This window comes from Protopterus annectens, chromosome 9.part0 (assembly GCF_019279795.1).
Source record: "Protopterus annectens isolate FY-2018-M chromosome 9.part0, PAN1.0, whole genome shotgun sequence".
NCBI lineage: Eukaryota > Metazoa > Chordata > Ceratodontiformes > Protopteridae > Protopterus > Protopterus annectens.
In genome coordinates this window covers 1295400572-1295413422 of record NC_056743.1, presented here as the reverse complement: position 1 = coordinate 1295413422, position 12851 = coordinate 1295400572, and the positions used below count along the sequence as shown (strand labels likewise).

Genomic DNA, 12851 nt, shown 5'->3' with positions numbered 1-12851 from the left:
TGAATGCAGTGTTTTTGGAGGGAACTGGAAGATGAAATTAGCTGCCCTGGAGAGCAAGTGGCAGATTCTTTTGGACGCCACCAGACCCCCAGGACTTAATGATTCCATCAGCATTAAACCCTTTTTGGCCCTTGCACAGTAAGGTTAATTAGAATGGAGATATTCCTTTCCATTAGTTTCATTCCAGCTAGTTTTGTCATGTCATCATTTTTTATCAGTAGGATGTGGTTGAAGGTTTATAGCAAGGACAGTATTATTAGTGTGTATACACATATTTACAAATACATTGCTCTCATCTACATACTACTCATTTTATATGTATTTTTGATATGTAATGGAATCACTGTAGAGTTATTGTATTATTGTATTGGTTTGTAAACATAATCATGTTTAGTTTTACAGTGTATGTATTATATGGAAGATTAGCCAGGGTTTTTCTTGTACTTTATCTTTAAAAATTTTGGCGCCTTTTTTAATTAACTTTTATAATTAATCAATTAATCCTTTAACTGAGGGGTATATATACCAGGTTTTATGCTGTTTTTATTGGTTCTGATGAAGACTAGTGTTACTAGTTGAAAGCGCTTAACCTTTGTGGATTAAAAGAATTTGTTTTATTCCTTCGTGTACGAGCTTCTGTTGGTGGATTCTGGTCCATTTTGCAATATTTTTGCATATGTTTGGAATTGTATTGCATTCCTTCAAATTTAGCCTTCCTAGAGGGCACCTGGCATCTGGGGCAAGAAAAACTGAGGAAAATGGCGTCGGCTGATGCTTTTATACCCCAGACGCTCTGACGTTGGGGAAAGTGCGACATCAGCCGAGGCCAGACCCAGACTTTGGAATCCGGCCGACTGAAGGGCTGCCTGAGGCAGGACAACCCATATGTGATGACTGCAGATGCATACCTATCGGACATCTACATTTATGGTAGGTACAAAACTGTACTTTCAGACCTGTCATGATTAATTTGTTGTACGTGTAGACTACTCCTTTCCAAATGAAAGCATGTGGTAATAGAAGATAAAGTGCTATTAACTTTGCAAATGCTGGAAAAATAGCATCTTCTCATGCCTTTAAAAACTACTTATCTAAAAAAATGTGTCTGTAGCTTAAACTTAATATATTGGTGTAGACATCCACCTCTACAAAACGGGAAAGTTTATTGTTTTAATTTTAAATAATATGATTTTTACACCCACCCCCCAACCCTACCAGCAGCCCATGATCATAACATTATATTCACTTTAGCTTGCTTCTTTCCATCATTTCTTATTTTGTTATAGGGTAAAGCCTGGGTACATTACAACTAAGAAAAAGTTCCTTACTTTAATATTAGTAGCACATACAGAAGTCATTGATAAAACTCCCCCAATTTATATTTAAAATATCCCTGACAAGATCCTATAGAGGACCGCTTTACATTGTAACATGGAATCTATGTCATTTGGGTGTACTCAAATTGTCTGTGGTATGATCCCAGTTATTCTCATTAGTAGTAGTATATAATTATCGCCCATGGGGCAAATAAGGCCAATCACTAACCAAATAGAATGGGTTAATTCAAGGACAAAAAGGGAAGTCGGCCAGGCATAAAATGGCCAGCAAGAGTAGCTAGCTTAGTACATACCTATAAACCTATGAAAACTTTATACAAATACCAAAAAAGAACAGCTGTTTTACTTACATTTAGTTTTTTCATTCTGTCAGTGTCCCTTGGAACATTAACATAAAGTGGGGGTTATGCTTTGCAGTTGTTCCTCTAGTTTAACACAGTCAACTAACTTCCAGTCTTTCAAACACTTTTTTGTGTTGCAGAACCACAGTTCACACATCTAAGTTATGTGTAATGGGCTTTAATATCTTATCTTTCTCCCATTTATTCACTTATTTTACATTGTTGTTAAGCTTTTTCTAGATTATCTTGATGTCCCATTGCCCATCTATGGTTTAAAGGATAAGAATGGGATCATTAAAGTGGATTGCTCAAACTGCTGTCTCTTTTAGTCTGTTATTTGATCCTGGTTCAAAAAATAATCACAAACACAAATAGACCAAGACAAACTGAACAAAAAAAGAAGGCAGCAAGAACTCCAAACCAGTCCACATTATAGCATAAAAACAAAGAGAAAATGTATTTAAGTAAAGCGTTTTTCGTCCCGCTAGTAGCGGGACTTCTTCAGACAACCACTCTACAAAAGCCACTTGTTTTAAAACCGTGTAAAACAGCATACACTTCCAGCCACCGATCAACAGCCTAACACAGTAATTAATTAATTTGTCAATCAACATTCCTCTAAAACAGTATCTATTGAAGCATGTGGTAAGTTACCATAAAATACCCAATAGTACATCATAAAATACTGTCTAAGCTCTACTATATCTACCTAAATGCATAAAAATGTACTTAATTTACTTTAAAGGTTTTTTTATGCTATAACGTGGACTGGTTTGGAGTTCTTGCTGCCGTCTTTTTTTTTTTTTTTTCAAAAAATAATCACCACAGCTTTAAAAAGTAATCCACTCTACTGTTTTACCTCGTAGGCTTCCTGCCTTTCTGTCCTGTTTTAGTTTCAGTTTGAAAACCCAGTTGAAAAACCTCTAGCTGGCTCTTAATTGCTGATGTCACATCTGCCAGACCTCTTGCTGTAGTTAGGATGTTTCCTCCCTCGAAGTGATGTAACCATTTGCGTACTTTATAGAAGAGGCAGTGAACCTCCCACATAGTGATGTCAGAGCTGCCTTGCCCAGCCCACTCTATTCTAATCTAAATGACAAACTATAATCTCAGTTATAATCTCAGTTATCTGAACAGCCCTACCAATATGTGACAGAGTACACTGAGGAAGTACAGGCAACAGTACAGTAACAGCTGCATGAACAAAGAGCGTAAATTTGCAGTGGCCATGCATACACATTAATTGCATCTTTTTACATAGGAAGCAGATGTCTGTCACAATTAATAGACAACACTACATAAGATTACATGAAGTATGTCATTTCTTAATCTTAAATTGCCACTTAAAAAAAACATGCGACTACTGTCATGCAAGTATGTGAAATATATCATGTTTATAGTCTATCAGTTGTTAGTTATTTATCCAAACTGGCAGGAAAGAAACTGGGAGTTTGATGCTTTGCAAAGCTGTGATTTCTCCCAGTGCTGTGGAGCTCAGATCTAAATTTGAGAGCAGGAGGAGTGCAACAAAAAAGTGCCCCACTGTAAGGAAGGAAAGGCTGTGACAAAACAGTACATTAGTCGGGTCACCTGCTGTGAGCTGTCAATCACATGCAGATAATGGGTCAAATTACCCTTAGCACTTTGACAACTAGGGAAGGTTCGGTGTGAAGAGGAGGGGAAATACCTCGAAGAACTACAATTCAGGCTTCACAAAATAAATCAAGTTAGCATTTCTAAGAGGAAGCAGCAATAAAATGCACTTTTCTGTTCTGTTCTGTGGCATTTGCACTGTTTGCGTTTTAAGTAGTCATTGAAAAAGATGAAAAATGTTAAACCAAAACTAGGTGACTACAACACAGCAGTGAATGCCTGAAAAATCAGTGCAGTGACAGGAGCTTTAGGGAAAAAGTGGCAGACATGATGCAATTATTTGGAGACAAACAATGAATTCTGGGATACCTAGAGGCAGACTCAACAATCAGAAATTACTTCAAGATGCCAGGACCCCATGTGGTCAGACTCCGAATTACGTATAAAAATATCTGAAAACCTGTAAATAATCCAAGTGGTGTTAAAATGTAGGAAACCCCAAACTATGATGAAATAAACATGTCTTTTTTAGTCTGTGGGCGCAGTTCTCCTTTAAGTGCAAGGTACTTCTGATTCTTCTAGTCAACTGTTGGGATTTTTACTGATGTTGGAGTGTTTTGCTTTGGAACAGTGGAAAAGGTTTCACTGGCAAAATCTCTCCAAAGGATTTGTTATAGCCAGAAGAGTGATAAGCAGAGTCCCCTTCAACTTGCTGGCTCACTCTTTGTTGGTAAGTTTTTTTTGTTTGTTTTTTCTTCTTCTTCTTCTTCTTCTTCTTCTTCTTATCCTGCTCTACATCCAAAAATGTTTTCAGTCTTGTGGATGTTGGGCAATCAATTGATTGAGTGCATTTTATTTATCTTTTACTCTAAATTACTGAAAGCCATCTCCTGCACTAAACTGAAACTTGAACTGTTTTTGTTGAACATGTCTAAGATTTTCCCTTTGGGGATTGATTTTCACTTGTATTTTTCAAAATTATTTGGCAGCACCCAGAGAGTGTTTTTACCAGTCAGTAACAGAGTTCTTTTTTTATTTTCGTATTGAAAAGTTGCTTTTTTAACGATTTCTCAATTTTCACACTGGGAAAGCAAGCTCTAATCACCCTGTCAGCAAGCAGCCATCTTGGAAGCCCCTTGATAAAATGTACATCTTGACAAAGTACGTGTCATTGCCAGTAAGAGCTCCTAGGCATCTTTTAGTGATTTCTGATCCTGTTGTATTGGAATGTCATTTGCAAGCTATTATGCATTCTAATCTAAAGTAGCACTGGAAGTTTACTGTTTATTACTTGGAAAAGGAGAACTTTTAAAGAACTTGTAATGGAGACAAAAGCTAAATTCAATATGGAATGTGAAATCACTGCTTGGAGGCCAGAAGAGACAAAATAGGAAGTGGCAAAAGATGTGGAAATGTATATGGCAAACCTAGATGTTCAGGTGCAACAGCAATGTTTTGAAGAGATTGTTGTAAGGCTGCAATCTGAGGTTCGGACCACCTTATTATGAGATCCAGTAGTGATTATGACATAATGGCAGGAATATGAAAAATATAAATTCTAGAGTACTTATGGAGTGAAGGGGTACTCTGGGTAATTGAGGATCAGGCAAATGATTTTAAGGACTCCCATCATTGGTGAAGAAACTTTGAGAAGTAGTGAAAGAGAGGCAAAGGGTAAACCCTGGATCACTGTAGTTTACACATTAAAAATTAGTGGCATAACAGATTGGTCTCCTGTTTGGTGGCATAGATTAATGACATTTATATCTGCAGACTTTTAATAATATATTCAGATAGGCCTTTTAACAAAGGCTATGCAAGAGAATGAGAATGAATTAGTAAGATGGCACATGAAAGAGAGATTTGATTGAGTAGAATAGTATTATTTGACCATAGGTCATGTTTGCTTTTGGGCTTGTGAAAGAATATACAGAATTAATTGTAGGAATATATTTGGCTTGGTGACTTGCATAAAGACACCGGGGGGGTCTGTTGCTCACCTTGAGGAAATCACAGGGAACCCATCAGGGTGCCCATTGTCAACAGTTGTATTTGCCTTGCACCTAGAGCCATCTGCTGCAGTGATGCGCATATCTAATGTATGTGGGTATATGGGTACATGGTTTAAATTAAGTAAAAAATATCATTGTTTGCAGTTGGTTTGTTGGTATATTTGATGAGGCCCAAGCTGTACTGGGATATTCTTTTTACATACTTGATGGAGTTTGGTACTTTCTTTAGGCAAAAAGATTTATAAAACCAAAATAGGAGCTGTGGGCATAAGTTTTCTACCAGTGTGCCAGGTGAGACAATAATGTTGGCTTCCCATATTGAGTATCTGGGAGTATGGCTGGGACAACTCCGCACAAGACGCAGTTAAAACCTGTGAAGAATTAATAAAAAATATTGATACTTGACTTTATGAGATTAAGCTTGAATGTAAACCACATTATAAGCATTTTAAACATCTTTCTAACTTGTATATTTAATGTAAGCAAGCATGTGTGTATGTATGTATACCTGTATCTGTGTATGCTTGTGTATGTATATATGTATATATATCTGTGTGCACTGATAATTTGACCCTTATGTTCAGTCATGTCATTCAATGACTTGCAGCATATCTATCTAACATTTCAACAGGAAGCATTGAGGCTGATAGATTCTCAACTCCTCAGTAATGTTAATAAAACAAAGCAAACTGAGAGAGGAAGGAGTGAGTCACTGTTAAGGGAAGGTCGTATTGATTACAGATTTTTACAGAAAAATGAGCAAGGAAGAATCTGAAATGTTTTTATGAAGTGAAATGTGAGTGGATGAGTTGGGGCATAAAATGACGAAAAATGTGTAGAAAGAAGTATTGGACTTATTTGGAAGAATGGTGATAAGAAACTGTTAAAGGACCACTATGGTCAAAAACAGAAAAATTATATTCCTTTTGTAGTACCATGAAATTTTAGCATCTATATCACATCATGGAATACGTGAATATCGCTCCCATGAGCGAATATTCACGTACTCGAAAATGGTATTGTGGGGACCCCCCCACTAAATATATGTTCCTACTCTGAGATCGCACTACAGTGAGGAAAGGACAAAAATCCCAATTTTTCACTATCGCAAAAAAAATTCATAAACTTAGTACGTGAATATTAGCTCATGTGAGCCTTCGATATTCACATATTCGATGATGTGATATAGACCCTAAATTTTACATACTGTAGTGCTGCCGTGTGAATTAGCTACTTGTTACTAATTTTAATTTCTTCCTAATTTTGAATGCCCTCATGGGGCAGACATTCTGACAAAATCTTGCTTTCTTGGAAAGCTATGTTTGCCCATAGCACACAGTGAGGGTGAAGCTGATCAAATTCCAGTGCCCTGTGTAGTGGGAAATCGTGACAAGTTTGAGAATCCTCAAAAAAAGGTCAGTGACTTTTTTTTTTTTTTTTGCAGGAACTCGTACATGTTTGGCTCTTACATATGTGCTACACCACCTATGAAGAGTTCTTGAAAAGGGATAAAGAAATAACTGAGAACTTAGCCTTTTTTAAGTGATATTTTGAGTTCTGTCTCTTCTTTAAGTTAACCACGGTGTTATATTTCTTGGTTTGCAAAGCTGAACTAATTAGTAAAGTTGTTGCCTGTGGTTATCTGGTTTATTCATCTTCAGTCTATAAAAGGTTTAACAGTTTTATGGTCCCTAGAAAGAGAAATAATGCTGCTTTATACATCATTGCAGAATTAAAGAATTGTGAGTTTTAAACCTGAATCATTTATGACCTTAATGGGTGCGAAATAAAAACAAAAAGCTACAGTTACCTGACTGTGCTTGTTTTCCATAGCAGAATATGTTCAGATACAATAGCAAGGTAGATGAATTCCTCATCATTCAGCCTTAGTGTGGTATGCATTAAGAAAGCAGACTAGGACAAAAATGTCACAGAGTGGGAAAATTGCTTAGTCATGTTTTTTTTTTTTTTAATATTTGATACTACAGGGATCATCATCTATGGATATAAATACATTCTAAAGAAAGGAAATGTTGCATTTAGGGAGTAGTTGACCTTGGAGACCCATACCAGTAATGTCACGTGGATTATAAAATAGTCATGATGATGGAGTATATGGAAAGAATTGTATTGATTACATAGATGAAACCGCGCAAAACCAGACTGAAGGTAGATTGATTTAATGTGACATTAAAAAGGCAAGTGGTAATATGTCATAAGTTATGGAATATTTAAACTGTATGATTATTCTATTTTTTTTATGGAAATGCAACTTCAAAGAAAATAGTAAATGGCTGGTTAAGCAAAGAGATTGTAGTTAAAAGTGGGGTATGATAGGGATGCCTGATTGAATGAGATACTTTTGGATTTGTTAATGAATGCTGTTAAAGAAAAACTACAAAGAAATAACTGAGAGGCATAGAGTTTATATGAAGGGACTTAGTGAAATTGACTGTACTGATGTGTTATCCAAGTTATAATGTTATAATAATTAAAATAAGGTATGGATTAGTGTGCAAATGAAGGATTTGTGTTGTCTTCTGAGGATAGTTTGATTAGACCTTAGACAAAAAAGTTAGGTACTTGGGGAAATAATGAAAATAGGTCAATATACATTTTATTATGCATAATATTGAAGTGTTGGGTATTCTACTAAAATTATTTCCAAAACTATATGACATAAGACCTAAAGGATTTAATTGTCTCTCAAATCATATGGCATATCTTTTCAGAAAAAAAAAGTTTTCTTAACACATTTGATAATGTTAGAAAAGCCAGGCTACTTATATATTTACAGGAAGACTTGAAAAGAATGTATTAGAAATTGTTTTTCTTGCAGTTTGGGATTCTAGCTTAAATTCTGTAAAAAGAACTATAGTGCGTGATACAAAAGATAGAAAGATGGGTTAAATAAAGCCAGTATTTTTTTTTTGGCACATTGTATTTATTTTGGGTATTGAATGTTATATATAAAAAAAAAAAAAAAAAAAAACACGTTTTCACTAAAAAAATGTAAAACATTAGTACATTCTCAAAGATGTGTTGACTAAAATAAATGTAAAATGTGAGTACATTCTTGAATCAATATTATCTAGGAAGTGTTATGAAAGGTGAAAAAAAGCTGTTGAATATGTGAATACAATAAAAGAACTGAAAAATCATTTAACAGAAATGACAAAAAGAGGAAAAGTGGTATGAAAACGGTATGGATAAATCTTATAAAATTGACCCTCGCCATGGAATAGAAATGAAGTTAAATAAACTATAAGTGAGGAAAAAGATTTGAGTATATTAAGGAATGTGAAGATTTTTTTTTTGGAGATTGATAATTAATAAACTAATTCAGCCATAAAATACACAAAATTATATAAGAGGTTATGCTGTTTTTTTATAAAGAAGTTGAAAAAGATATGTGGCATGTAATGGATAAAGAATTGTTTGCATGTATGTGGTATATTTGGTTCATTAGATTAAGTAAAGTTTTGAATAATAAAAAATGAGATGACTGAAATATGAAGAAAGACAGAAAAACAGTTATGAATGAAAAGGTTGGGAAGGTGAAAATGTTAATGTATTATAAAGTTTGTATTTGATATTGCATGTATTAGAAATATAAAAAAGAAGGAACGTTGATTGTTTGTTTTTTTTTTTTTAAGTAGGGCATGGTGTTACTCTGTCTTATAAAGAAACCCTACTCTTTTTCAAGAAATGCCTTGTGATATTTTACATCTAGCTGAGCTACCACCAATTCAGACAGAAGGGACCTTGATTTAACATCTCATCTGATGTCTAGTATATATTGCTTATTCTTTGGTGAGATTTAATTTTAGAATTCAGTTTTTTCTTTTCATAGTCTTTACCCTCAGTAATATCAAGTAATCAAACCTTTATCTACGGACAGTTCAGCTCGTCCCTTTATATCTAAGGGCTTCACTACCAGTTCTTTTCAGAGCAGTTGTAACTAAGTATTTATGGGACCAGATAATATTCCAGCTGTCTTATTAACCAAGATTCAGTCTGTTGTTGGTACTGTATTATACAAAATATTTAACAAACTGTTATTTGCCGTGTTCCTGTGTTATGCAAAAACAGTCCATCATTTCACCAGTATTAAAAAAGGGTTCAGGTGCTTTGATAGAAAGACATTTCCTTGTGATACTTTTGGTTGAAGACATATAGCTGAAGTGACATTCAGCTGCAGCGAATATGGCTGTTGTGAATTCCCTGTGGGCAAAGCAAAGTGCAAACTGCCATGCCCACAGCTGTAATAACCAAGTGCATGGGGGCAAGAGAAGTAATGAGTGTTATACCGAGTGTACAGCACATGGTTGTATAACTACAACATGTAGAAGTGTGCTACAGTATCGAGGAAATGCTGCATTCTACTGTAGTCACACTTATGCTCCAGTGTCCATTTAAGTAATGCTCCCTAGACACTGTGAAGGAGGTAGTGGTCCACACACTCCAGTTATAAAGGCACTGCCCACTGTGAACTGCATTTTTCTGTCACTGACATGCCCACTGGCCAGCTTGTTGTTGATGCCTGTAATACTGCCTACTGTTCATGTTGCCTTTGGTGCCATGGACATTATTTTTCCCCTGTGCGTTTTGGTTACTGAAGTTGTGTGTACGGTACCGCATTCTTTTATTTTCCCACTGGGAATTTGAAACAGCCATATTTTTCTGCAGCTGAATGTCACTTCAGCCATGTGTCCCCAACCAAATGTGCCACAGGGAAATGTCTCACTGCCTAGGCACCTGAACCCATTAAAAAGGGTAATAAAACAACATGTGGTCATTAACAGACCAGTCAGTCTTTCATCTAATCTGTAAATGTTTTGAAAAATTGCCTTATTTTCAGAGTCTAGAAGTCAGAAATTTGCTATTGATCTTTACCAACATGGATTAATCTCTGGTAAATCTTGTGTTAACAAATTTAACTGAATTTTATGATGACTCTACTTTTGCACTAGACTCTGGTTTCAATGTGAGGTAGTGTTTTGGACTTGGTCAAGGTTTTTGATCGTCTCCCACATATTTCTGTTGGTCATGAGCTAAAACTTTATAACTTTATCAAGCATATCTAATTAATTGGATAAACGTGTGTCTGTCTGGTCACAGCCACTGTGTTTCCATTTAGTATACTCTTACAGAATGCTTTCTGGGATTGCTCAAGGCTCTGCTAGTCTTTGAATAAACATTGTTGGCTTGCAAAATATGCCAACAACTGTAAGTGGGTTGTATCACCAACACTAGCATGGATTATTTAGTAATAAACACATTACACGTGTTTCAGTGAAAAAAAATTGTTAAGGATTGTAAACGCACCAAGTCCCCTTTTAACAAAAAATGCAAATGCAGCAACCGTATTTGTGAAAGTTCAACTTGCATGATTCAGTCACCTGTTTTTAAATGTGCAGTGAGTTGTTCTTGCTTGTCCTTGAAGACCACCATCTCCAAGCTCACACTGAGTGCTTTTTAGTTGTGATATAGTTGACAAGAACTGTACTAACTGCAAGAGATGATTTTATTTCAGTGTTCAAGAGTTCATGACCTTCACCAGCCAGTTAATTGTGGAACGTACTCCAAAAGGATCACGTGCATCTGTGAAAGAACAAGGTAGGAAAAAGTCCTATGCTATTCTTGTCCTGCACCTATGCATATTTCTTACTGAGTAATAACTTGTTATGATATACATTTGGTTAGATGTCCAAGATTGGTGTCACTTGTTTGCATAGTGTTACTGCCTGAATTCATTAATCTGGACACAACAAAACTGACATGAATGTTTTGTATGTTTAATTTTCTGTCTTTTTTACTCCACCAAGTATTGTCCAGATATGCTGTTAGGTGGTGATACTGAGGATGGGTGGGTATTTTTCTATGTGCATTTGTAAGGCATATTATTTATTGCACAGGTGGAAAGAAGAGAGACTGCAAAGAAAATGTGATAGTAATGCTGTTTTCAAAGAGTACAACAGAGCTGAAATTGCTCATTTGTACATGTTCATTTGTGCATGTTAGAGCAAAACATGTGGTTTGACTGAAACCATTGTGCCTTGTTCTGAGAATATTCCTCCTTCCCTACTGTTCTGTAGCCATGGAGTTGACATCTGTAAGTTTGGAGGATTTGAGGAGTACATAGGGGCTTATCATCTTGCGAAAAAAAAGACCTGCGTTGGGCTGCTGTGTTCCACTGAATGCATAGGGACAATTTATGTTGTTAAGATTGAGCTGTTGCATTTGGAGATATGTTTCTCATAGTAGAACCAAATGTGATAGGTTATACTTGTATATATTTATGTGAGTGTTGTGTGAGAATGACTGAATGTGCATCCTACAATGCATTGGGGCTGTGTTCAGGCTTAGTTTTTCTACCTTGTGCCCAGTTGGTGCCAAGGTTATTATCTATTTCTTTCATACAAAGACAGATCATGGTCAAATAGGGCCCTAGATATGATAATCCCCCCTCCCTGCAGCCATTCCAGTACCCCATTTCTTGGCAATTTCTCCCCAGTTACCATAAGTACTGTTCAAATCTGTCAGTGTGCATACTATTTTTTATTTACTTCTACAGTGATTACAGATATTTGATTTAATTTAAAAAATTTGTTTAAAATTTTATAGTACAAACACTCATAGCCATTTGCTTAACAAAAACAGTAACAGTCTCACAATGAAAACAGACTTAGCTTGAACGGTAAACTTCTCTGCTCTTGAAATTCACATTTATTGAAACTGCATTAAATATTTATAAAAAATGCATCTGGCTTGTGGTGGACACATTTATCTTTGGACAGTTTTCAAGCCATGAGCCCCTTGCATACATTTTTAGGGCCATGTATACATGTATGTGTTTTTTGAGTCACTTTCCCAATTGTTTTAAATTATATTCCTTGTATAATGCAGCACCACTTGTTAGTGTGTGCATTTAAATTTGTAGTTTTGAACATTTTTCCAGTAAGCAATGAACAAAACGTATGAACCAATGATGTCAGACTGCCCATTTCAGAACATTTCAACCATAAAAGGCCACTCAAACTTTTATTACAATTCACCACTCAGTTCATATGCACAATTGCTGCAGAAGTAAAAGTCATTTGAACTGAATAACTGCACACTAAATTGAGCTGTAACTAATGAAGAGGCTGCTGCTGGCAAACAGCTTTGGATTTCATTGTTTCATCTACAAATTCATTGCCTGCTGCCCTTGAAAAATAAGTTGCCCGTGTTACATTACTAAAAAAAAAAATGGTGTGCTGGTAATATTGCAGTGAATGGCTAGGCAATCTCATGTAAAGGAGGACACACAGGAGTGCAGCATCCCCATCCTCCCCATACGCTACACTGTAGTGTCAGCAGTCAGTCTACCTGTTGTGGCAAAAGAACCTGTGACACTGTGCTCCAAAAGCAATTGTGCTTACCTACTGCACATCTGACACTGAACAAACAACCCAGCTTGGAGACTCCATGCATGACATTGACAGACTGTGATATTCGGTGATTAACACACAAAATAAAAACAAATTAAATTAAAGGAAACCTGGCAGCTGGCATGAGGGTTTAAG

The 12851-nt window shown here is 35.9% G+C and overlaps 1 protein-coding gene across 1 annotated transcript in view; it reads left to right on the top strand.

Moving 5' to 3' along the window:
- YKT6 (YKT6 v-SNARE homolog) overlaps positions 1-12851 on the top strand; it is a 405865-nt gene that overhangs the window by 41223 nt on the left and 351791 nt on the right. The window contains exon 3 of the mRNA XM_044084243.1: positions 10820-10902. Coding sequence (XP_043940178.1) covers positions 10820-10902 — 83 coding nt within the window. The remainder of the gene's footprint in view (positions 1-10819; positions 10903-12851) is intronic.